The sequence below is a fragment of the Manihot esculenta genome, chromosome 14, assembly GCF_001659605.2.
Source record: "Manihot esculenta cultivar AM560-2 chromosome 14, M.esculenta_v8, whole genome shotgun sequence".
Taxonomy (NCBI): domain Eukaryota; kingdom Viridiplantae; phylum Streptophyta; class Magnoliopsida; order Malpighiales; family Euphorbiaceae; genus Manihot; species Manihot esculenta.
In genome coordinates, this window is record NC_035174.2 from 27,093,591 (window position 1) to 27,120,218 (window position 26,628).

The 26,628-nt window shown below is 29.3% G+C and overlaps 2 protein-coding genes across 3 annotated transcripts; both read right to left on the reverse strand.

The window, feature by feature from the left end:
- Positions 1 to 4,002: 4,002 nt before the first annotated feature.
- Positions 4,003 to 14,910, reverse strand: LOC110599846 (eukaryotic peptide chain release factor GTP-binding subunit ERF3A). Of its 2 annotated transcripts, none has more exons than XM_021736431.2 (19): positions 14,732 to 14,910; positions 14,191 to 14,232; positions 13,994 to 14,071; positions 12,924 to 12,977; positions 12,675 to 12,779; positions 12,053 to 12,164; positions 10,818 to 10,863; positions 10,623 to 10,694; positions 10,047 to 10,109; positions 9,801 to 9,955; positions 9,490 to 9,554; positions 7,564 to 7,714; positions 5,970 to 6,075; positions 5,732 to 5,867; positions 5,406 to 5,470; positions 5,095 to 5,259; positions 4,857 to 4,929; positions 4,692 to 4,765; positions 4,003 to 4,352 (listed from the first exon to the last, which is right to left on the reverse strand). In XM_021736431.2, exons 1-18 carry the CDS (start codon positions 14,733 to 14,735, stop codon positions 4,710 to 4,712), a joined length of 1,548 nt encoding a protein of 515 aa, XP_021592123.1. In that variant the 5' UTR covers positions 14,736 to 14,910; the 3' UTR covers positions 4,003 to 4,352; positions 4,692 to 4,709. The 2 variants fall into 2 exon arrangements, with proteins under 2 accessions (XP_021592123.1, XP_021592124.1); XM_021736432.2 differs by having other exon boundaries at positions 13,994 to 14,068; positions 14,732 to 14,908.
- Positions 14,911 to 23,268: 8,358 nt separating this feature from the next.
- On the reverse strand, positions 23,269 to 25,031 carry LOC110600590 (zinc finger BED domain-containing protein RICESLEEPER 2-like). The gene is made up of 2 exons (XM_021737457.1): positions 24,919 to 25,031; positions 23,269 to 24,082 (listed from the first exon to the last, which is right to left on the reverse strand). Exons 1-2 carry the CDS (start codon positions 25,029 to 25,031, stop codon positions 23,269 to 23,271), a joined length of 927 nt encoding a protein of 308 aa, XP_021593149.1.
- Positions 25,032 to 26,628: the final 1,597 nt, after the last annotated feature.

The following is a 26,628-nucleotide window of genomic DNA, read 5'->3' on the forward strand; positions in this document are numbered from 1 at the left end:
ATGGGAGGCTCATCGGATTACTCTATCTACTACCTTTATCCCTCATACATAACATATCATCCATACTATCCACCATATCCATCCTATCCTATATACTCACTTCTACTGTACTATCAGAACCAGTAAATCCTAACATAGAGAGTACAACAACACCACCTCCTCTTTTAGTAGAAGCAATAGTTCCTAAAACTCAACCACCTAGACCTAACTCATCAATAGAAAACAAGGTGGAAATGGCAAATTATCTAAAGTTGGATACTCCTAAGTATGTATATCAATATTATAAATGTTAGTATATAAAAATATATATAATTATATTTAATGTGTATAATTTATCTAAAAGATTATAGAAAAATACATGTATAAAATTTATCTTCCATTTAATTCTGATATGATATGAGTTTATTTTGTTCCAGAACGAATCAAAATTAAATCAAAATTATAAAATAAATTTAATTCAATATAGTTTTTTATTTGATTTGACATTCAATAACTATTTAGGCCTTAATTTACTGAATAGGATTCAACTTTATTGCTTGCTGATATTTGCTTTTTTTTTTTTTGGTTCATTTTTTAATTAATCACAAAGTATTTATGAATCTAATTTAAAGTCAAATTATGAAACGAAGGAAAATTATTTTTAAAAAAAAAAACAAAAAACTGTGTTACAAATATTTACAAGTAAAAATCTGTAATTTATAGAAAGGAAGATCGTTAAAGAAAACTATAATTTTTTTAAATTCCGTTTTATTTATTTTAAAAATTATTAACAAATTTAATGTAATAAATTAAATTGAAACCAAATAAATAAAAAGAATCGTTTTAATTAATTGAAAATATTTGTTTTGTTTAATTTTTATTTTTATTTTTAAAATTATTAGTTAAATTAATAAAAAGAAAGTAAAAACTGAAATCAAATAAACAAAGAAAAAAATATTTCAATTAAATTTTTACATAATTGTTTTAAATAATAGTTCATAATTTAAAAATATATATAATTGTTATAGAATTTGATACAACTTCGATTCAATTGTTATAGAATTTAAAATTAAACATACAGTATTAATTAGTTTAATACAATATCTCAGTTCAGTTCTAAACTCTTAAAATTTTGCATTGTTTATCTTTTGAATTTAATTTACGAAAAGCCAAATTAATAGATAGTAACTTAATTATGAAGTACAAATTTTGTTCATTAATACATTTAATTTCAAATAAAAAATTAATAAAATGACCTATTACACTTGCTAATACTCATCAAGTCAAAACAAAGATAATTTAAAGTTTCAAATAGGAAGAGATAATTATGGAAATGGGTGATATTAGTTTTAATTTAAAATTAGAATCGGAATCAAATTTTTTGGTCTTTTACTTTTATTAATTTTGATATAATTTTTATCCCATTTAAAGCAATTTCAATACTATTTTAATTTGATTTAATTTTAATTTAAATATTAATTATTACATTTAAAATTATAATATTTTTATATTTATTTTAAAATAATAATTAATTAACATCAGAATTATAATATTACTAAGATTTAATAATAATATTATTAATATTAAAAACATATTATATATAATTTTCGGTAAGAATATCATATTATTTTAGGTATAATTATGAATTATGTACTTTTAAATTGAAATGTCATGTGTAATTAATATCTAAAAGTAGGATAAATTATATTATCTGTCCCTCAATTATCAGTACCTCAATTTTATTTAAAGTTAAGAGTGATTTTTTTATAACAAAATGAAGTTAATGGACTGACATGAAATTAGAGTTAAAATTAAAGGACTGATGCTATAATTTACCCTCCAAAAAGTATATTATAGAACTTACATGTGATTCATTTATATAATTAAAAACTATATATATATATATATATATATATATATATATATATATATATATATATTAATTTAATATTCCATCGATTCTATTAACTCGTTTTTAATTTAATATAATTTAATTTCTCAAAATTTATTTTATTAATAAAACAATCCTTACATCTAAATTTATATTTATGTAATTACAATATGTTATATTAAATTCTTATATTTTTTAGGTAAATTTTGAATTGATGAAAAGTTATTTAAAATTCAAATTAAATAAAAGTAATCTATTTAAACCCTTAAAATTTACCCCCCTTTACTCATTGATTTATGATTCGGCTGGCTGTGTTTTTGAATGGTGGATTCACTCTAAGGCAATAACTGTTCGGCCAGCTCTACAATGCCCGCTTTCCAAGGTCATGTCTGGATTATGTTAATTCAACTTTTCTTGCTTCTCAAAAAACAAAAATATTATAAAATATATTGAAAAAAATATGAATTTTAATTCTTCGTTTCCTTTTTTAAATCCATACATACTAAATTTGAACTCCAAAACTCCACTATAATCGTTCATAAAAAATAAAATAAATTATACTTTAATTTTTACAATTTAAAATAATTAATGAATTAATTTTTATATTTTTAAAATTAAATATTTAAAATTTTATATAATCAATTCGTCTAAATTAAATTATTAGTCCATCAATAAAAGAAAAATAAATATTTTAAATACTTAAAATATTTTTATAAATACTCAAATTTAATAAAAATAAATAATTCTCAATTTTAATGTAATTGAATCACTTATATTTTTTAAATTTCTTTATATTTAACAAATTTAAAATTATAATTTTTTCATTCATTATAGATATTAAAACTAATGAATAGTTAAATTTTTTCTAAAAATATAATTTATTTCTAAAATATTTTTTACTTAAAATTATTGGATAACACTTAAAAATAACTAAAATTATAAATATTTTTTAAAAATTTTAAAATTATAAATAAAGTTAGAAATATAAAAAGAATTAAAAATTAATAAATAAAATATTATAAATAAAAATTCATAAAAATTTAATTTTTTTAAATAAAAATAAAAAATAAAAATATTTAAGTTATAATTGACAAAATCCAACAAAGAGATTTAAGTGTATATTATTAAAAATATAAAAATCAATTTATTATAAAATTCAAAAATTTAAATATAATTTATTTATTTATTTAAAAAACGTAATAAAAATATTTTCATTAGAATAAAAAATAATAAATCAATTATATAGATGTTTAAATATTCAATTTTTAAAAAAATATAGAAATCGATCATAATTCAAAAATTGAAGTGTAATTTACATTTAAAAACATATAAATATTATTAAATTGTATATTATATTCTACATAGAAAATTTAAAAGCCATACAAATATTGTAAAATTTAAATTGTAAAAGAACACTTTTATAATTTCTTAATAGAGCTAATACATATAAATATTTACACATTGTTCATTATATGAAACTCAAAATTAAGAATTTTAGACAATTTCGTTTGTATTATTCTAACAATAATTTATTAATCATCTTTAAATTTAACATATTTGCTTTTTATATCATTTTTTTTTTCCAATAGCATTTAGTCACTTTTTTTCTTCAAAGAAGCAAATTTAAACCAAACCTTTTCAATTTATGATCAGTCAGCTTCAATATGATAGCAACATAAGCCTTCATGTACCGAAATGAAAATCTTCGTATAAATCAAGGCAGATGAACCAGAAAAGCACAATATTTACATATGTTTTACATTTTAATTTAAATAATTTATTTCTGAATTTACTATATTAACTAAATTTTAAAATCAAAATATGAAATTCAATTTTTGTGGTGTAAATAGATACTTTATATTATATCAATAAATACTTTACATAGCATGCTGTGTATATAGAAATTAATGATGATTTTAAATTTTAGCAAGAATTGCAACCGATTAAAACAATCAAACCAATCCATTTCAAAAAAAAAAAAAAGAACAATCAATCCAAAATTGAAGCGTTTGGAATACAATATAGAAACACATAATACATACACACGCACTAATAACCAGCGGCTAACAAATTCAACTGGAACCCATTTCAAACAAACGGCAAGACAATTTGATCAAACAGGAAAAACAACGAAGAGAAAATAACACTTGCAATAATTGGAACAGATATACACTTTAAAAGTATACATTCAGAACTCAGGGAATCATATCATGATTGAGAAAAGAAAAGACTTCAATAATTCAACTCATTAATAATACCACCCATTAAGGGGTTATACTCTACATTCGTAGATCTAAACACCATAATAAATAATGCCTCTGATAAATCGGGATTTGAGAACAACCCACTACCAACAAAAATAACTAGCTCACGCGCGACAACTAGACGATGAGCTTCACTCCATAAAAATCATCTCAATCCACGTATTTTGGGCTCAAAAGTACACAAAAAGAGAAAAGCTATTCTTTTTCTTTTAAGTCGCCTGCATGTCAAACATTTATGAAGATGTTTGAGAAATTGCATTACAATATACCATATAGAAATCCGAATCCTCAACAATATAATTTGTCCACGTGACAAAAAAACATGCAAAGATTTCACAAATGGATAACACTAAGAGCAACAAAAATCAAATAAACATGGCAGCATGACCATTATTTAAATTAGCAAAATGGCTCAAATTCAGAAAAATAAAGAACTCAATCTTAAAACACTTGGCATCCAGCAGGCAGTATGCAATGAATTCATGTCCAGAGAAATCTAGAATCTCAACAATTTAACTAATGATATTTTAAAAAAAAAAAAAGAATTACTTAATTACCTGTAACACCAAAATTGTTTAAAAAGTAGAACCTGAAGGAAGTTCAGTCACTTTTCCCACTGCAACTGTTTTCCCTGTATAGCCCAGGACTCCAATTCAGATGTGACCCATTGAATATGAATAAATCATGCATCAGCAAGACAAAATCAATATTCATAGACTTACCCTCAGTACGAAGAGTAAACCTGCCGAGTTGAGGAAAATCTGCGAACTTCTCAATGCATATCATGTTATTTACCTAAGAAGCATATAATCAAGTATCAAAACGCACATCATATAATAATTTTAGCAAAATGTATTATTTATGCTCGAATGTGCATATAATAATTTATTTATGTATTAAAGCAAGGTTCCAGCTGAAGTCATTTCAGAGAAAAATTCCACAAAAGCTGAATCAAAATACCTGAACACGGCACACAACAACAGCACCATTCTTCACAAATAGGACCTTCTTTTTCATAGGTTTCTTTGTCTTTGGATCAATTTGTTGTAGTAGTTCAACAATCTCACATTCCTCAACTATAGAATGAATGTGCAAAACAGCCTTATAGCCAGCTGTAAAAATTGCCTAGAAACAGCAAATTATCAGCCGTTTAGTCAATTGCAATCAATCATCAGGATACATCCAAGAACAATTTGATATCGATATTATGCACTGAGAAAGAAACAAGAAAAAGAAAAGATGGACCAAAATGTTAAAGTTTGGCAGCATACATTGTCCAGCAATTCAAGGATCTGCAACTGAGCAACAAATTCTGTAACTGCAGCTATTGGCTTTGCTGCAGAATGAAAAAGATTTTACAAAAAAAAAATGAATAACATAAAAAGTTTAGCAAAGACTAAAAGTATGTAGATGGATAATACAGGAGCACAAACCAAGAGAGGAATTCAGACACGACTTGCAGCTATACATGCATTAATACATATATGCAAATAAAACAAATTCTTAGTCAAATACTTTTGCATCTCCTTGCTACAACCAAGCCATACACAAATTAGGTACTTCAAACCTCAAAGGACTGACTTATAGAACAACTTACCAGTACCAGATAAGACAAAACCTGCCAATATATCCTCATCATCAATCCCAGATAACCTAACACGAAGATTTTCTCCAGGTCCTGCACGTCTAACTTTGTTTTCATCACAATATACAGCAACAACTTTCACTTGAGTCTGCAGATGGATATATACAACTCTCAGGCCCCATCAGAAAAGCAAGGAAATAAAAACAAGTGAAAAGAAGAGAGTACAAAAGTCAAGGCAGGTTTAGGAAACCTTATTTGGCATGACCAGCAAGGTATCACCCTCAGTGACACTACCCGATTCTACTTTGCCCATGACTACAGTGCCCATATCTTTAAATTTGTCAATAATAGGCATCCTGAAAGTTCAAGAAGTAAGGACTGGTAGAGGCTTATAGAAGTTGACATTAATGATAAATATCTTCCATATAGTGCAGATTCACTATGAGAAAAAAAAAATCTCTACAAGAACCGTCCACCGATACAGTACTATCGTGCACCACCATGGTTTTAAAAACGGCCGATACATAACATAACGGCCATTATGTAACGGGTTTTGGAGGGATCATTGCCCATTACCCCGTTATACAACAGGCCCCCCTGATTTGTAGGCGTAACGGCCGTTGGCGTTAGTTACGTGCCGTCACCAGTAATTAAAATTTTTTTATATCCTTCATCTTCTGCTCCCTATTCTCATTTTCATTAATTTCTACACTTTTCAGCAGCTTCAAAGACTATATTTTTGCTAAATTTTTTAAGTTTTCTCTTCCCTTTCTCTTTCAAATTTAAATCTTTCTTGCATATTTCTCATATAAGCTTAATCCATCATAAACTACTCTATTTTCAAGATTATTTCTTCTAAAAGGTTAGTTAAATTTCATCTATTTTAGTTTTTAGTTGTTTTTTTCCTTTTTTTTTAATTTTTTGTGGACTAAAGTGTTAGTTTTGAATTAAAATTATACTCTGAGCTATTAATTTACTCGATTTATAAAGATTATGTTGGTTTTTCTTATTTTAAACTAATATGATGTTTAATCTAAGTTAAATAATCTATATTTTATGTATTAATGTTTATTATACATTTGTATACATTGTTCTCAATTAAACCTAATCAATATCATTTCATTTATGAACTTTGCAAATTTTTTTGAAAAATTTGAATAGCGCCAAGTTGTTACCATTATTTACAGCCGTTAAGGCCTGTTTCCGTTAACCGAGACCGCGGCCGCAAACGCGATTTGAAACCATGTGCACCACTGCTGAGACCTCCCAAGCATTAGTAGATCTAAATAGTTGTAATGCCACCAGAACAAGAACCTTTATCCCATTTATACATTTCTTGTTGGTGACTTAAGTAGTAATAAAGATGTGTTTAAAACTGAGAACAAATTACATTAAAAGACCAACTGCCTCAAAATAAAACAAAACTGGATTCTCAAGGTACCCTAGAAGGGATAGCATTCTTCCCTTCAATTTGAAAAAAATAAAAAGCATTTAAAGAATATTACCCAGCCCTTTATCTTAAAGACCTTGTAAATAAGAACCTTGGCCTATTAAAAGCAAGCAGTGTAGAATGACCAAGTAAAAAAATGACTCAGCATGTTTACAGAGAAATGACAAAACCAAAGAGAAACAAAAGAATAAACAAGACATGTACTAGGTGTGAACTCTGCCAAAACATCAACATAAGGTATTGAGGCATTGTATTAGCATTATTATAGATGATAATGAAAGAAAGAGTCCAAGTTACATCAAACTAAAGATAGAGAGAGAGAGAGTGAACTTGGAGAAAATAAACATATCAGCAGAGAGCAGAAAGGGAAAGGTAAAAAAAAAATGAATCTCACCTGAAAGGACCTTTTGGATCTCGTAGAGGAACTTCAATGGCATCAAGAGCTTCAAAAAGACAGGGGCCTTTCCACCATGAGCAGACACTTTTGTCCATTCTAGTTTTCATGTTTGTACCAAGCAGACCAGAAATTGGTAGGAACAGGACATCTGCAAATTTGAAAAAAGCATAATGGTCAAAAAGAAATTCAAATTATCTCATGTACCTAACCATTATGGATCCCTATGAACCTATCAAGCTCAACAAGCAATCATCTAAATCAAGTCCCTGATTTACATTTATCCACTCCTTCTTGGCTGTATATCAAGGCCAAATTATAACGTAAATTATGAATTTAATTTCAAAATTAATTGCTTAGAAGTGGAAAACAACAATATTAGAAGATAATTAAACCAAAATGCATCCCATACCAATGATACAAATGCACAAAACTGTCCAAACACAAACCAAAACTTTCACCAATCAAAGCACCTCAAACATTCACAACTACCTTTCACAGTAAACACAAAGACCAAAAAAAAAAAATCAGTCTTTTATTTTTAAGCTGAAAAAATTAATCAACAGCCATTGCATGAAGAGGGGCACCACTTCCCTAACACCTTATGCACAAAAGGCAAGTTAAGAAAAAAAATGAGGGAAAAAGAAGTCACTTACAGCTCATCACAAGATATAACCATTTTAAGAGTTACAAGTTAGATGTCGGAATGAAACTTCCTTCACTCCCACTTCTCTCCCCCCTAATGCCCAAACAACTAGGCAAAGAAATAACCCTCTTCTTTTATTTCTTTATTTACAACTACTCTAATGCCTCCCTAATCTCTAACAAATTCTTAAAATTTCCTCCTCTCTATTGCACTGTCTCCCACCAGTTCAGGAGATATTCATTTTCATTTTAATTATCCACATCCAAGATGAAACTAAGCAAAGCACACCTATAAAATAGTCACAATAAGCTGAATCTCCATCTTAGATTAAACACTTCAGCCAAGGGAACACCTCACTGGTAACTCAAATGAGTTCCGCAAAAACTTTTAACATAGAATTTTTCACTTTTGTAGCTTTCCACCAATGCCATATCAGTTTTCTTTTTGCTGTCAATTTGACAAAAGGCTAAGGGAACCAGTGCAATAGATAATCATCTCACACTCCATCAAAATTCCAGAAGAAAACAGGTACCAATTAATCACCCTAGCCATGTATACCATGTGGTCTTTGACCAAACGAGAGAAATATCATCCCCACCACCATGTTTACTCAAAATGAAAGTATTGGGCCATCTTTAAAGTCTAACATTGACTTTCAAAACATCAGAAGGTGGGAACCACAGCCAACCATACATACCTCCTAGGCACCACCGTCCACTGCACCACTCCCTACATTAAGCACCTTCTTTGGAATCTTCAAACGGCCAAGAAACACAATTTTAGCAGAAAGCATGATCTCTATGAATAAGCTTGTCACGAGCAGAAAGATTGGAGATTGTCAGCTCTCACAGATTTAGATTTCACCCTTTCTGCTAATTATCCTAAACAGCTTGGAGGAGGCACTAATGACATTACACCAGATGTGACTCAGATACTAGGTTCAGATCCTCACACCATGATTTTAATTCAGCACCATATGCAATTCATAAAAAAAAAATTAAGTGAAAGAGGGAGAGGAGGAGGAGAAGAAGAAGAAATGAAGAAAGAGCAAAGTGATTTGCCAAGATTATTTTAGTTCATCCATATTGATTATTATCATCCTATAACTACTAGCATAGTTCTGATGTGATTATAATACCATGAAATTTTAACCGTTACACTTAAAATTAGGTGATAATGGACAATTGAAAGAAAAGCACAACTTGAAGCAGAAAATATTATGGGATTAACAATTGCCTGATAGGCTTACTTAAATCCATCAAATTTAATTTCTCTCATACCTTTCTTCACATTGTAGCCTGAAGACCTCAGAAAAGGTGTCATCTTTGACTCAATTTCATCATACCTGGGAAGGGTGCAAAAATAGCATAAAGGAACTACCATAGAGTCACATATGCATGCATCCATACCCACAGAAGAAAACAAGTAGTTGTGCAGATTTATGCTCACATGCAACAAAACTGACCTAAGAAATCTCTTCTTTTTTTTTACCAATTACGACAAGTGCAAGCCAAAATAAAATGCCTAATTATTTCTGCACACACAAAAGATACATGCATGCACAAAAGTTAAAAAAGTACCAAAAAAGTACCTTTCTTTTGACCAGTTTACAGTTGGATCATCCATTTTATTTACAACAACAACAAGCTTAGACACCCCCAATGTCTTTGCAAGTTGAACATGTTCACGGGTCTGGCCACCTCTCTCATATCCAGTTTCAAATTCTCCTTTTCGAGCAGAAATCACCTAATTAGTAAGAAACCGGCCGTCATAACCCCACAACCAAAACCCTTAAATAGAATAAGCAGAAAACAAAATTATGTTAATATAAACTCACCAATACACCAATATCAGCTTGAGATGCTCCACTAATCATATTAGGAACATAACTCTTATGACCCTGAAAGAGAATGAAAGTGGAACAGGAAATGGTTCATCAGATAGAACGCACAATATGAAATCACTCATCAAATGAAGTGTAATGAAATGAAACACGGTGATTTGTCATCCATCAAATATAGGTGAACACATTGATGGTGACCAAGAATCTTGAGATATAACAAAAAATATTACACAACAGATAAGCCAATTTTTTCTGCTACATAAAAAAATACACCTACATGATTTATGCAATGTGTAATCAATGGAAATACTGGATATATTATATATCAAGAAGCACATAAAACCAGAGGAGAGACAGCAAAGAAGTTATCTCATGGGGACTGGAGGAGGTAGAAAGAAGAAAATAGAAGGCCAATACAACCAGCTAAGCTACACTTCTCAACAAATACATGTGATGCAAATTACACCTTTTGCACATACTTTGATCACTAAATCCAGAAACTGACTGAATGCAACAAGTTTAGATTCAAACAATTAGAATAAATGAAAGTTTGGAGATGTGATCCCTTACTGGTGCATCTAGAATTGTAAATCTAGTTGTCTCTGTTTCAAAATGTGCTCTTCCAACTTCAACTGTTTTACCCTGTAGTCAGCAGTACACATTCAGAAATGTTAGCATGCAGCTTGTAAACCAACACTAACAAAGGAGTAGCTTATCTAGCCTCATGAAACCAAGTAACCAACACTCTCAGAAGATTAAAGATACCTTAACCCTCTCCTCTTCATTAGTGTCCATAATATATGCCATGTACCTAGACACAGGGAAAGATAGTTGTAAAGTAATTAAAAGGTGCTCACCATGTGAGGAAGAACTAAAATACCCAAGCAAATGCAAGAAGAGAATTACAGTAACAATAAACAGACTATGCAGTAATATTATTTAGTTATTAATATAGCCAGATAAAAGACAAGCTCGTTTAAAAAAAATGTTGAAATACTTATTTCAATCTTGCTATAATGATAAAATTCTCAGGATCCGGGAAAGCAAGGGATAATTTTCTAGTAATGCAGTAAGAATTCAGGAACAAAAATTCCCGAGTAAATTCTGGATAATCTGAAATTTCCAAATAAAAGCACATAACAAATGCAATTGAATCTGAATATGGAAAAGCTTGCACAGAATTATTGGGCACCACTCTCTTGTGTTTTGGATGGGTCTTTCCACAAAACACAGAAAACACAAAGTCCACGGTAACCAAAATGGTAGAGAGATCAATCCATTCCTTCTGAAATTGGTTTTTAAAAAGTGTAGATAGATTAACTTGAAAGCTAGACTCCCCCAATTCATAGAATTCACATTGAATCTAGTAAAGGTTTTAAAACCCAATCACAGCACTCAGGAAATTAGTCCCAATTCCCAAAATGATAACAGCTTAATGGCAGAGCCAGTTTCAGAATAAAACTTTGTTTAGCTTGCCCAAGGATTAAAAATAAAAGAAAAGAAAAGAAAAGAAAAAAATACCGCAGTCCAATAGCTGTTATATACAAAATCCAAGATACTATTAATGCTTTGTCATGGATATTGCAGTTTAAGCCAACTAAGGGCTAAAATCCCCTAGCTCTTTTATCAAGTTCCATTAAGAAGTGTTCAATACAAACAGATGGGTAAAACTAGCCCTAGAAAGACTAAATTACCCCAAGAAAATTTATATTCCAATCAACCCATCCTGAAATAGAGGAGGAGGGAGATAGAGAATTCAGCAACCTATAGGTGGCTTATGCAAGAAGAATGACAAACCTAGCTAGGGTTTGATAACACGAGCTGTTTTAGTCACATATGCTAAACCGAGAGAGAGGGGGGGAAAGAGGGAGGGGGGGAGGAGAGATAGAGAGAGAGAGAGACCAACTAGATAAGTTGATAAGCAATTTGCAGTCTATTGCACAAATACTTTTACACATCAGTTTCAAAAATGCAAATTAAGAATAAAAGGGAACTCCTACCAACTTTCTCTGCTCTTGTCCTTGGCTTCTTTCTCATATTTTTGGATTGTCCGATCATCAACTTGACCACTTAGGAAGAGTATCTGACCTCCAGTAGTGGACTTGCCAGCATCTGAAATCCAAACACAATGAATGAACCCAGAAACAATCACAAATAGACAGAACTAAATCATTTAACTTTTAAGCAAATAAATTGAAGCAACCAGATGCAATATACAGTTGAAAAAAAAAAGTCACAGAAAAGTTTCAACTTCATGATTTCGGTGTGAGGTAAGTAGACTCAGGAATAAGGATCAATTTGAGCGTTTGGACAACAAAATACAAAGGAACCAGAATGATCCTTACAAAAGAAGGAAGATATGCTCCTGCTAGACAACCAGGTACTCCAATAATGTGAGAGAGGAAAATGAGATAACAACATGCATCAATTTTCAAAAAAGAAGAAAAACAATTATTAGCAATAACAGGACAGCTAAATGTAACAGCATAATAACATGAAACTGATTACACCAACAATATCTAATCAACAGCCAATATGATGTGATGGCATCAATAATTGGGTGTGACAGGAGAAAAATTATAAGTCAGAGACCTATTTGTCAAAATTATGAAATAAACCTACCAACATGGCCAATAAAAACCACATTCAAGTGCCGCTTCTTATTGTCTTCTTCTATCTCATCTGGTGTTCCAACATCTACTGGTGCAGACACTTCCTTGTCTTTCACTGTGAGAACCAACCAATAAAAAAAAGCATGCAAAAGAAATAAAATAGACATACAAAATAAGAAAAGCACCTTGCCTACAAAGAAGAAAGCTAGATTGCAGATATTAAATGAAATTAATAAAAAGAAAAGGAACTTTGGAGTACCTTTTGACTCAGCCTGCACCTCCTTAGAGTTTACAGAAACATCATCTTTGGAATCTGGAAATATGCAGAGCAAAACTAGTCAAATAAGAATTCATATCAAATTGTAAGCGCCTTATAAGTTCACTTTGTCCAAAACAGAGTAATAACTACTTTTTTACAAAAATCTATCAAACTTATGTAAATTCCATATTACTAAACAAAGTTTGATAGATTTTTCGTAACCAATGTTTGTAAATTCCATATCACTAAACAAAAAAGGAACCTTTTAGCAAAAGAAAAGTGAGAGGTAAAGACTACTGTTCATGCATGCCTCTGATGTGAAGGAAAAAAAAATAAAAGAAAGGAAATTCATCCATCGACATATAATGTGTCCAAGTAGGGTGAGAGGTGGGGAGGAGAGAGAGAGGGAGGACTAGCAAAATATGAGAAAACAAGGTCCTAAAACAAATAACAAATGATATTTGAGTTATAGAAGGGAAAAACATCCGATGCTTTTTGACATCGATGTTGGCTAAATAAATGAAAAAACAGAGATGGCCTTATTTCCTAATGGAAAGTGGAAACCACATGCTAAGACATATTTTAAAATAGAAACAGGCAGAAAGACCATGGTGTCAAGGAACCAAATCATGTGACATGCTTCAAGATGAAAGCTTGACAAAACAAAATAAAATTTACCAACCAAATGGAAACACATCATGGCATAATATGGTATGATAACCCTATATTAGTTTAATTATGGGTATTAAACATACCATATACTAGTACTCAATCGTCCCAATCTTATAAAAGGTGGAAGTCAAAATATGACATAGGCATGCCTTTATGCACTTCACACTCAGAAAGGCACACACTTCAGTTACCAAACCAGACCACAGTAGAGGCATTAGCCCTTGCACCTTTGGGCCTTGAGCGGAACAGCTTTGACAAGTATAATTATCATATAACCAAATTTAATAGTATGTACCTTAAAATTTTAAGAGTTCAATTATAATTGAAGAAGTTCCATGACATCCACTTTGAATATAGCACAATAACAAAAGTTCTAAACACTTGACTGTACCACCAACCTTCCTCCATTCTATCCAACTTGTCTACTTCTTCCAACTTTGAATCTTCTGGGTTAATCACTCCATTATTCTCTTCTGCTACGTTTTAATCAAAGCATTCAATATAAGATTGTGAAATGAAGAAGAGAATGGAAAAAAAAAAATACAACCAATATGGCAATATCTCAATGATAAAGCATATAAAATCCTAATACCACCTGCAGAATCAAGCTGCAATGAACGAATCTCCTCCTCAATATCTACCATCAAAAACAAATAAATGTTGAAACAAGTTAAAGGACAGGCAATTGTTAAAAGTCACAGGCAAGCTAAATACTAAGAATATCAATCAATATTAATTGAGCTTCAAATTCATTATGTAATACAGCCAAATGATTTCTCCATGCAAATGCGCCCAAATGTTTAGCTTACTTCATACAAACCCGATGAAAATTACATAATCCAAAACAATAAATGACAACTCTAAAGAAAAAACAGCTTCCTAAATTCGGCTAGGAGCCGAAATTCTGATAAAGTCAAAAAACTCAAAATAAATCTACTAAAAGAAAAACCTAAGGAAATTAGCAAATGAAGTACATAGTTCAGATCAGAGTTCAGATTGGCAGTAACAATAAAAGAACTAAAAATTGAGCAGATCCATCAACAAAAAAGAAAATCCAAGTGATTTCCTAGATTCAAAACAGATAAATAGCAGAATCGAAACAGGAAGATAAGCAGCAAGGAGATTCAGAGACATACCCATGGGCGGAAGACTTGCTAGGGTTTTTGAGAGACAGAAAGATAGAGAGGGGCGTGTAGGGGCAGTGTGGCTTTTCTGGACGCTACTTGACGTGAACACTACAAATACCGAATATGTAAATGCTTAATGGTTTTGTTTTTAGGCTTAGGCCTTTGGTGCGTCTTTTCTTCGCCACATGGTCTAACGGCGCTGAGGCGATCCCCTTCCACTGAATTTTTTTAAGACTACACATTATTTAACTCACTGGCTGTGTCGTGATTTTTTATACATCATTTATTTTTATTTATTATTATTATTATTATTATTATTATTAAATAAATCAAATTTAATTATCCATATTATCATAATAAATTTATGAATATATTTCACTCTTAATTAAAATTATTATTTTTTTAAAATTATAATTTTAGTTTAATCTATTAATATGGTTTCTATATAATAATACAAGAGCAGTTTTATTTTAAAATTAAGTTTGAAATTATATTAGAATTTTTATTCTTTATTATAGTTTTTTTTTCGAATGGGATTGAAGATTAGGGGGTAGAATTTAAAATTTTTTAAATTTATTCAGATACATTTACCATCAAATTAAATTAAACCTGTGAATACATTCTTTCTTATAGTTTTGTAAATTAAAATTTACTCAAAACATTAATTAATTTAATTTTTTTATTATTCAATTAAAATGAAAATAATTCTTTCTTATCATGATATAAACTTATTGTATATATTTATAATTTAAATTTTTTAAAATATATTAAATTATTTATTTTTTATTAATAAATAAAAATTAAATAAAGTTAATCATGTATTGTTCATAAGAATAGATTTTTCTATAGATTTTTCACACACATTCTTTGTATTTATTTTTATTATTCTATGAATTGTTAAAATTTTTGTTAGTTGCAAAATATATAAATAAATTGAAAATAAAATAGTGAGAAAATATATATATAATTTACTTAATTAAATATTTATGAGAAATTTTTGTTTATATGAATTTTCACCCACTACTTTTAAAGGTATATTCATATTAATTTCAAATATATAATAAAATTATATTATAAAAAATATTTTATTATTTTATTATAATGAGTATAATGTACATTTTATAATTTAATTCTACATTAAAATATTAAAATTATAATACTATTATATTATATATGTAATATAAAATTAACTCAATTAATCTTTATATATATATATATATATATATATATATATATATAAAAGGATTTCAAAAGGCATCTTTCTTAGTTTTGTGGCGATATAAAATCATTTTATTCTTGTTTAGATTATTTTTGCTGGTGAAAATTACTTTTTCAATTTAATTGTTTCTTAAAATGTTAGGAATGATTTCTTTTGAAAAGTTTATTTTCTTCCCCTTTAAAATGATAATGGTATAAGCTTATTACTTGGTGAAAATTTCTCTTTATAATTTACTTTAAAAGCACTTCAATCACAAAGTATAAAATTGATTTGATCTTAATACATGATTGATCTGATTTAATTTATAAATTACATATATTATCATATGTTATAATTATATTTAACTAAAAAAATTAATTATATTAAAATATTAAATAATAGTAAATTTATTTATTATTTTTTACTTAATTATAATAAAGATAATTTTTGAAATTTATCAAATAAAATTTCAATTGGAAAAATTTTTTAAATTAATAATATAATTTTAATATATATATATATATATATATGTATATATATATATATATATATATATATAATTTTTTATAATATAATAGATTTTGAATTCAAATGAATGATGATCTATTTAATTTAAAGTTTTTAAATATTAGCAAATTTATATATTTTAATATTTCCTTTATTAATTTATCAAATAAAAAATTTCTTCCTATATATAGAGTATATATAAATTATAAAAATTAAAAGAATTAAAGATATTTAAGTTAATTAATTTTTAAATTATTAATTCACTAAAAAATTGATGAGTTATGTACTTATTTAAGATTTTTTATTTCATTAATATTTTTAATATTCATTAATCAAATTTAACTTTTTATTTTAATTTCTACTTGAAAAATATGAATTTATTATTTTAATAACTTTTTAATATTTAATTCTTATTTTGAAATTAATTTAGTAATATTTAAATTAATTTAGATCCTTATTTTAGGTTTTCTTAACAAACTCTAAAATTAATTTAAATAATAAATTATAATCTAATTTATATCCTTAATTAAAAAATTTAATCTTATTATATTTTTATATATCCTTTAAGATTTCCATAAATAACTAAAATTTATTTAAAAAATAAAATTATCAACTAATTTAAAATTTTAAATTTAAATAATAAAATTATCAACTTTTAAATAATTAAATTAAATTCTATTATGGAAAATCGAACTATTCTCTGCTCTCTTCTCACTTTTATATATATAATAATAGTTTAAATTTATAGTTTAATTTTTGAAATATAAAAAGTTAAAAAATTATAATTTAATATCTTTAATTTTTAAAAAAAATAATCATTTTAACTTTTACTTCTCTTAAAAAAATAATTAACATGCTAAAATTTGCATGTAATTAATCATAAATTATAGGAGTCAACTCAAATTTTACATTTAAATCATTTTAAATATTACGACTTTAATTATAAAAAAATAAAATAAGGTATAAGAAATTAAATTGTCATGATTTTTTAATTTTAACATGATAAGAATTTTATTAACAAAAATGTTTTCTTCCAAAACATGATTTAGTTTAATTTCATGATATAATTTTTTAATAGAAGTAACTCATTCGGACGAAATAAAATTACAAGGTCAAGTCCCAAAATTTACTAAATAGATTTTAGGACTAAAACAAAATCAATTTTTTCAAGAGAACTAGATCTCCATTTTAAAATATTTAAAGCAAAAGAACACGGACAACTCTTTTTAATTAGAATCGTCAATTGTAAGTTTGGTTATTAGGGAAGTTTGGCCACTCAAACCATGACCTTTTCCTTAATAGTTTTTTTTTTTTAATTTTTTGTTAGTTTCATGATATAGAGTTTTTGTAGTCTTCATTTTCTACTATTTTTTTTTTTGTTTTTCTATTAGCTTTACAGATATTCTTGTCTGTTAGAAGCCACCCTCCTTTGTAGCTAGGTATCAAAGTCTTGCATGCAAGTATGCTAGATTCTTATGGCCTTTTTTTCAACCTAAAAGTTTGGTAGTCCAATCAGTATTCCTGGTTCAACTATTAAAGGATATGTGAGTTTATAACCTTACCTAAGGCAAGATGCCACTTCATTTTTATGATCATATAGATAACTATTCGCAATGGTCCTATAGGCAGCCGCTAGGGGTGAGCAGTATTAGGTTCAAACCGAAAAAACCGATCGAACCGAATTAATTTCAAAATTTGGTTTGGTTTTTTATTCAATTCGGTTCGGTTTGATTTTTAATTGCAAAAATTTCGATTATTTCGGTTCGGTTCGGTCTTGATCAGAGAAAAATCAAAAAAACCGAACCGAACCGATTAGTGATAATAATATGTTATTTTTAATAATATAGAGAAATTAAATTATATTAAAATTAAAATATTTTAATTAAATTTTAAAATATTAAAAATAAAGTGTAAAAAATAAAAAAATTTATTAAAAAACGAAACCGATCAAACCGAACGGAATCGAATCAAATCAGACCGATTCGATTTGATTCAGTTTCTGATCAAAATCGGTTTGATTTAATTTTTATAAATACTAAAATTTCGGTTTTCGGTTTATTCGGTTCGGTTCGGTTTTGAACCGAACCGACCGAATGCTCACCCCTAGCAGCCAGGGGTGAGCAGTATTCGGTTCAAACCGAAAAAATTGATCGAACCAAACCGATTTGAAAATTTAGTTCGGTTTTTTATATATTTCGATTCGGTTCGGTTTTTAAATTCAAAAATTTTGGTTATTTCGGTTCGGTTCGATTTTGATCAGAAAAAAACCGAAAAAACCGAACTGAACCGATTAGTGATAATAATATGTTTTTTCAATAATATAGAGAAATTATATCATATGAAAATTAAAATATTTTAATTAAATTTTAAAATATTAAAAATAAAGTATAAAAAATAAAAAAATTATTAAAAATCGAAACCGATCAAACCGAATCGAATCAAACCGAATCAGACCGGTTCGGTTCGATTTGGTTTCTGATCAAAATCGATTCGGTTCGGTTTTTATAAACACTAAAATTTCGATTTTTGGTTTATTCGGTTCAGTTCGATTTTGAACCGAACCGACCGAATGCTCACCCCTACTAGCAGCCACTTAGTTTGGCCGCTTATTCCTGAATGTATAGTAGTTGTAGGGCTTTGTTTGTCACCCTATTGTTTTGTAATCTAGAAATGGTGTTTGAGCACATGGAAGTCCTTTTACTAAAAAGGGTAAGGACAGCTCTTTCAGCAGTGTAAGAAAAGTAAATTGATGTTCTTAGTGTTGAGTTATTTTCCTTTCCATGCGCTCTTGGTTTTTAGTGGGTTGTGCTCTTTTTATTGAGTTTTAGACTTTGCTTTTCTGATGGTCAGTTGGGTTATGTGCCTAGGTTGGATTATAAACTTTTATTTTTGTTATATCTAAATATCAAATAATGAAATTTCCTCCTTATTCTAGTAAAAAAAAGAAAGAAAAGAAAAAGGAAGCAAAGAGAAAAGCAATCAAACTACTAAATCAAATGGGGTTGAAAGCTAGAAGACTATAACTCTCCTAAAACTCAATGAGAGATTGATTCTTTAGAGAGATCAATTTAGAGAGAGATTCAAGACCATATTATGTAATTCATTTAATTTGTAAATGAATTAGATGATAAAATTTAGGGTAATTTACGATTTAGTCCCTGGGTATTGCCATTATTAACAAGCCAGTCCCTGTATTTTCAGAAACCTATTAAAATGTCCTTATATTTTCTCTCCGTCAACGAAATAGTCCTTCTGTCTATTTTTGCCGTTAAAAATATAGTAAAAGACTAAATTACCCCCAATTATTTTTCTCCTCCTCCTCCTTCCTTTTCTTCTTCATTAATTCTTCTTCCTTTTGCTTCTTCTTCTTCTGCTTCTTCTTCTTCAGCTTCTGTTTTTTCTCCTTCTTCTTCTGCTTCTTCTCCTTTTTCTTCTTTTGCTTTTTTTTCTTCTTTTTCTTCTTTATCTTCTTCTTCTTCTTCTCATTCTTCTCCTTCTTCTTCTTCTTTTTCTTCTTTTTCTTCTTTCTCTCCTTCTTCTTCTTCTTCTCCTTCTTCTTCTTCTTCTCCTTCTTCTTCTTTTTCTTCTTTCTCTTCTTCTTCTTCTTCTTCTTCCTCTTCTTCTTCTTTTTCGGAGGAGGAGGAGGAGGAGGAGGAGGAGGAGGAAAAGGAAAGAAAAGATAGGGACTATTTTGTTGATAAAAAGAAACAATAAGGATGTTTTAATAGATCTGAGAAAAGATAGAGACTATTTCGTTGACAAAAAGAAACAATAAGGACGTTTTAATATATTTCTAAAAATATAGGGAGAGACGATTTCGTTGACAGAAAGAAACGATGAGGAGGGACTATTTCGTTGACTTAAATAAATGATAAGGATGTTTTAATAGATGTGAGAAAAGATAGGGACTATTTCATTGATGGAAAAAAATAATAAGGACGTTTTAATAGATATGAAAAAAGATAAAAATATTTTAATAGATTTTTGAAAATGTAAGGACTAACTTGTTAATAATTACAATATACAAGGACTAAATAAATGGTTTTATTTGAGGGTAAAATTGGATTTTAAAAATTTTCTCTCTCCTCCTTTATCTAATTTTAACGGAAAATAGGACGGAAGGACTATTTCGTTGACGGAAATAAAACATAAGGACGTTTTAATAGGTTTCTGAAAATACAGGGACTAACTTATTAATAATGGCAATACCCAGGGACTAAATCGTAAATTACCCTAAAATTTATAATTTATTTGTTATATTGTACATTAAATATGAACTTCACTTTCAACTTGAATGAAGTTTGTATTTTGTATAGATGAATTCCATCAAGATACTAGTTTTTTTAAAGGCCAAATAAAATATATAAATTGATCTCCGACCTTTACACAAAAAGTCAGTCCTCACAAACTTGAATTTTTCATTATTAAATTTTGATGCTTGATGCTTGACATTTATAGAAGTATAATTATTTAACCCCTACACTAGACGTGATTTACACGCGATTTAAATTTTATAGGGTTGTATGCTTATGAAGTTAAATGGTTACAATTTTATAAATGTCAGATGTTAAAAGTTAGAAATAAAAAGGTTAGTGATATTATTTGCATCATATTTTTTCGAGTATAGACCTGCAAAATAAAAGAGAACACCAAGTGGGGTTGGCTTGGCAACCTCTCCAATGCTTATATTAGTATGGTTACTAAATAAATAATTAAATTGACTATTGAGAGAATAATATACCTGATTATGGAGGTTGTAAGCTTCTTATATAGTGTATTGGATAGAGTTTGGATATTGTTAGAAGTGTATAATATGATAGAATTATATTTAGTATAGGATGTGAAATCCTAAATAATATAGGATAAGGAATCCTAGATAAGATAAGTTAAGAAATCCTATATAAGATAGGATATGAAATTCTATCGAATAAAGATAATATTATGATATAAATAATATCCTATTATGATTTCTACCACTTTGGGAGTTTAATGTGATTTAGATTACTAAGATCCGGATTTAATATATTTTAATATTGATCTCTATTAATAGTCCCCCCTCTAGTTTTTGAATCTTTAGGTTCAATACTAGATGGTTCCCTTTGATGAATTTATTGCTTTATGAGATTTTGGTGGTGAATTGCTTGGTCCTTTTGATGAACTTTTCGACTTGCGGGATTACTTTGATAGTTCCCTTTGACGAACTTGTTGTCTTGTAGGATTTTGATGATAAATTGTCTTGATTTTTCCCTTGTGAGTCTGTCCTGGATTTCTGACAATAATTTGTCTTTATTTTCCCTTGGCGAACCTGTCACCTTGTGGGATTCTTTTTACCTTGACAAACTTATTTCCTTGTGAGATTTTGGTAATAAGTTGTCTTGATTTTTCCTTTGACAAACCTATTGCCTGGTGAAATTATGGCAATAATGTGCCTTGATTTTTCTCTTGATGAACCTATCGCCTTATGGGATTTTGGCAATGAATTGCCTTGATTTTTATCTTAACGAACCTGTCGCCTTGCAAACTTAGCAACAAATTACCTTTTAAGTTGTCCTTGATGATTTTGTCACCTTGCTAACTTGTCCTTGACGATCATGTCACCTTGTGAACTTGGCAACAAATTGCCTTTCAAGTTACTTTTGGCGATCACATCACCTTGCGGACTTGTCCTTGATGATCATGTTGCCTTGGCGGACTTCTCCTTGATGATCATGTTGCCTTGGCGGAATTGTCCTTAACGATTATGTCGCCGTACAAACTTGGCAACAAATTGCCTTTCAAGTTGTCCTTCGATTCTGTCGCCTTACGGACTATTCTTGGTGATCTTGTCGTCTTGCAGACTTGCCAACAAATTGCCTTTCAAGATGTCCTTGATGATCTTGTCACCTTGTAGACTTAGTAACAAATTGCTTTGATTTTTTTTTCCTTCATTCTTAGCGATCTTGTCCTTAACGATCATAAAATCCAATCAATTAATCATAAAATCCAAATTAATCAACAACTTCTAACCTAATATACTTAATCAAATATAATAATTAAATTATAAAATAATTCAAACAACATGAAATTATAATAGTAAGTAGTCCACACTCCATATTACATATGTCCATATACTTCATATAATCCACTAACAACCATATCCATATATCCTCCATTTAATAAACATAAAACCTAATAAAATACTTAATTCCAAAATATCCATCAACATTCATGTCATCAACAATCAAGCCTCTATTCTTCAATGCCTCTATTCTTCAATTCCTCCATTCTTCAAATGCCAATTAATTTCTATAAAAACATGAAAAAAATATTAGAATTGTTAAACTAAATGAACAAATTCACTAATTGATATATATCTATTTATATATATATATATATATATATATATATATATAATCATATAATCCACTAACAACCATATCCAGATATCCTCCATTTAATAAACATAAAACCTAATAAAATACTTAATTCCAAAATATCCATCAACATTCATGTCACCAACAATCAAGCCTCTATTCTTCAATTCCTCCATTCTTCAAATGCCAATTAATTTCTATAAAAACATGAAATAAATATTAGAATTGTTAAACTAAATGAACAAATTCACTAATTGATATATATATATATCAAATAAAAATAAATAAAACATAAAAAAGTAAATTAAATAAGATTAATACATACATTCTTCAAGTCTTTCAAGGTCTGCAATTTGTTATTCAATCGGTTTGTGATGTTGGGATTTTCGCAACCAATCTTGTATGCATATTAAAGCTTCCACTATTTTAGGAGTTAAAGAACTCCTAAAACAATCAAGCACTCTACCTCTAGTGCTAAACGCTGATTCTTAAGCAACTGTGAATATAGGAACCGCTAATATATCTTTCACCATGTGTGATAAGATAGGAAACCTATTAGCATTCATTTTCCACCATTTTAACATGTCAAAATCTTCTTTCTCATCCAACACTAAAATGTCCTCATTCAAATAAGAGTATAAGTCAGACTTGCTCTTCGCTTCACCAATCTCTATTTTATGTTGCATGAATTGATGTCCCAATCTCATTCTAGGTTTCTTTTTTGTTCCTTCCTCGATGCTCTCACTTACATTTTCAATGTGTTTATTTGCATTTTCAGATTGAAATATTCTCTTGTAGTCATCAAATAATTTATACACAAACAATTTAACCTTCTTTGCTAATTCTGTACCTTTTTCTTTTCCATACACAGTTGAAAGAGCAAAATGCATAAATTCTAACTTATATCGAGAGTCAACCACCACTACAATGTAAATAATTTTATTCATCTTATCAAGCTCCCCCCAATATTTATCAAATTTAAGCTTCATCTTCTCTCCCATACATGACAACTCCAAGTCATTACTTGATTTCCACTCTTGCAACAAACAAATAGAACTAATCTCATAAAAAAATATATTAGAAGTAACATATCTAGATTCAGAAATTCTCAAAGTAAGTTCATAAAAATGTCCCAAAAATTCAACAATTTTTCCAATATATTCCCATTCTAGACTATCTGGCACACCATTACTCTCACATGATTGAAGATCAATTTTAAAGTATGGATCTACAGTTGCATATCTTTCAAATGCATTTTCAAACTTCAGAGCAGAACTTAATATCAGATAAGTAGAATTCCACCTAGTGGACACATCTAAGCATAAAGAACTCTTACTTTGAATCCCTTCTATCAATAATAACTAAGTTGATTATGTGGGCAATGCATCTCATATGAAGATATTTGCAATTTAAAATGCTAAACCCCCCAAGCAGTGATTTTCTTTTTCAAATAGGAAATTGCAACATCATTTGAACTGGTATTATCAACAATTACAACAAAGACTCTTTTAATTCCCCAATTAAGCAAGCAACTTTCAATTGACATCTCTATGTCATTACCTTTATGACTTGTAATAGGACAAAAATTAATAATTTTCTTCTGCAGTGTCCAATTATCATCAATAAAATGTGCAGTGACACACATAATTGATTCTTTGCAATGAGGTTCATGTATCTGTAGTAATACAAACCCTTCGACTAGTCTTCTGAAATTTTTTTTTTTTAATTTCTTCCTTTCTTCTAAATACAAGTCATAACAATCCCTAGACACTATCCAACAAGATGGTATTCGAAATCTAGGTTGTGTATATTCAACCCATTCTCTAAACCCTTCCCCTTCTACAAACATAAATGGAAGCTTGTCAACAATAATCATCTTAGTTAGTTTCTGCCTCAAAACATTCTAATCAAAATGCCATGTACTTAATGTACAAATCTGTGTTCCCCCTCCCTCTTGTGTACTACAAGTAGGTTGCAAAGACAGTTGGGATTATCTTGTAGTCATACTATGAGAGTTCTTTATGCATGCAAACATATGATTTCTAAGTGAAGTAATACCATTCTTTTTTGGATCAGAAAAAAATTCTTTATCACAATAATTACACTTGCCTTTTTGTGTACTAGTATTATGGACAAACTTGGTTAAGTGATCCCAAATAATTGATCTTGGCTTCATACTCTTTCTCTTTATTTTGGAAGTAGCTTCTCCTACTTCAGTTTGGCTTGAAGCAATTGGAGGTTGATTAGACATTATCAAAAGAGGATTACTTGATACTTCTTATTGCGCCTCTGTCATCTTCAAATAAAGATTGTTTTGTATAAATTAAAAATATAAATAGTTACACATAAATTTAAAGTATTATAAAGCACAAAAAATAAAAAAATAATGCACTTAAAACTATATTAAACTTAATTTTCTTTTGCAGCTGGCAATTTCTTTCTTCTTCTAATCAATTAAAGCCCATACCCCATAGTTGACAGAAGTTATCTAATTTCTACATGGGATAAAGGTAGAAATGCAAACATCAGTCAAACATTAATAAATTCATTCTATAATCCCCATATAGTCACATGCTTCGTAAAAAACAAGGAATCTCTTTAATATATTAAACATCAATAGAAGAAACTGTTAGGAGCGGGTGAGTGAAGGAGTCCTCACTGTTCTGAACAATTTCGAATCCTATAAAGCCACTATCTTCTCTCAATAATCAGTCCAATTTTCTGAGCATTTATTCTCAATTATACCAACTCTTGGGGCAGTCTCATTCACCTGCACTTTCCTTATATATCTTGAAGGAAAAACAAGTGCTTTGTAGTGTGGTTAAATGCTATACCTTGGACTACAACATATTGCTTATCAGGTATCTATAAAAATTTAAATTTCATCTAATAGGTTTCCATAAAAATAATCGGATATATATAGCTTGGGATGGAATGAAAATTTGTTTAAGCCAATATAAAGGTTACACTTGTGCAATTCTATTCTTCCTTCCTCACTCTTTTACAGCAAAACATGACCTTATACAACAAAATATTCAGACTAACAGTTACTAATTTCCTCAATATCCCTTAGCCTACAATGACAAAACTAATACATATCTTAGTATTCATCCTAAATTGGCAAGGAGCACCTTTCACTGTCAATTTTATTTTCTAATTCCCAAGATGCTTAACTAAGAATTGCAATTTAATTCTCCGACTAAACCAACTCTCAACAGAAATTATACGCTGAAATGATCAGCTATAGTAAATCAGGGCACCTACAGTGAAAAGAGTCTTTATTATGATCACTTCTTTTTCTTTATTAAGATCACTTCAGGAAGTAAATTTAGCCATGGTAGTTCATGAAACTTACAAGATAAATTTAGCAAAGAAAGAGTCTTTCTGGAGTCCAAAATCAGCGTGCTACACCATGTGTCCAAAATCTGGACACCCAAAACTAGTATTAGATAGTTTCAAAAATATAAAAAAAAATAAGTTTAAACTACACCATAATTATAATTTACCACGATTATAAGGGAGAGATGCGAGCGATGGCCGTCAGGGAGAGATACGAGCCGCGAGTGACAGCTGTGAGAGAGGGACATTAGCCACGAGCGATGGCCGTGAGAGAGAGACGTGAAGGATGGAGAGAAGACTCTGGCTTTGGCGAGTGGGTGGGTGGGTGGCTGCGGGACTGGCGACTGGGTGGGTGGGTGGCAGTGGCTACGAGACTGAAGGACGAGAACAAAGAAGGGAGAACGAAGAAGGGAGTCATCTCGCGGCCGTCAGGGTGCTTCAATTGAGACTGAGGTCTGAGAGGGAAGTAGGTGGCTGTATGCGGGATGGCAAGTGCCGAAGTGATATAA

What these genes read in the sequence shown, in the direction of transcription:
- LOC110599846 (XM_021736431.2), bottom strand. An exon ending in ATGAAGAGGAGAGGGTTAAG is followed by an intron (nt 10,695 to 10,817) that starts GTATCTTTAATC and finishes TGCTGACTACAG; the next exon opens with GGTAAAACAGTTGAAGTTGG. An exon ending in TTACAATTCTAGATGCACCA is followed by an intron (nt 10,110 to 10,622) that starts GTAAGGGATCAC and finishes ATTCTCTTTCAG; the next exon opens with GGTCATAAGAGTTATGTTCC.
- LOC110600590 (XM_021737457.1), bottom strand. Translation starts at nt 25,031, where the DNA reads ATGTCTAATCAACCTCCAATTGCTTCAAGCCAAACTGAAGTAGGAGAA. An exon ending in ATTTGGGATCACTTAACCAA is followed by an intron (nt 24,083 to 24,918) that starts GTTTGTCCATAA and finishes TGTGTCCACTAG; the next exon opens with GTGGAATTCTACTTATCTGA.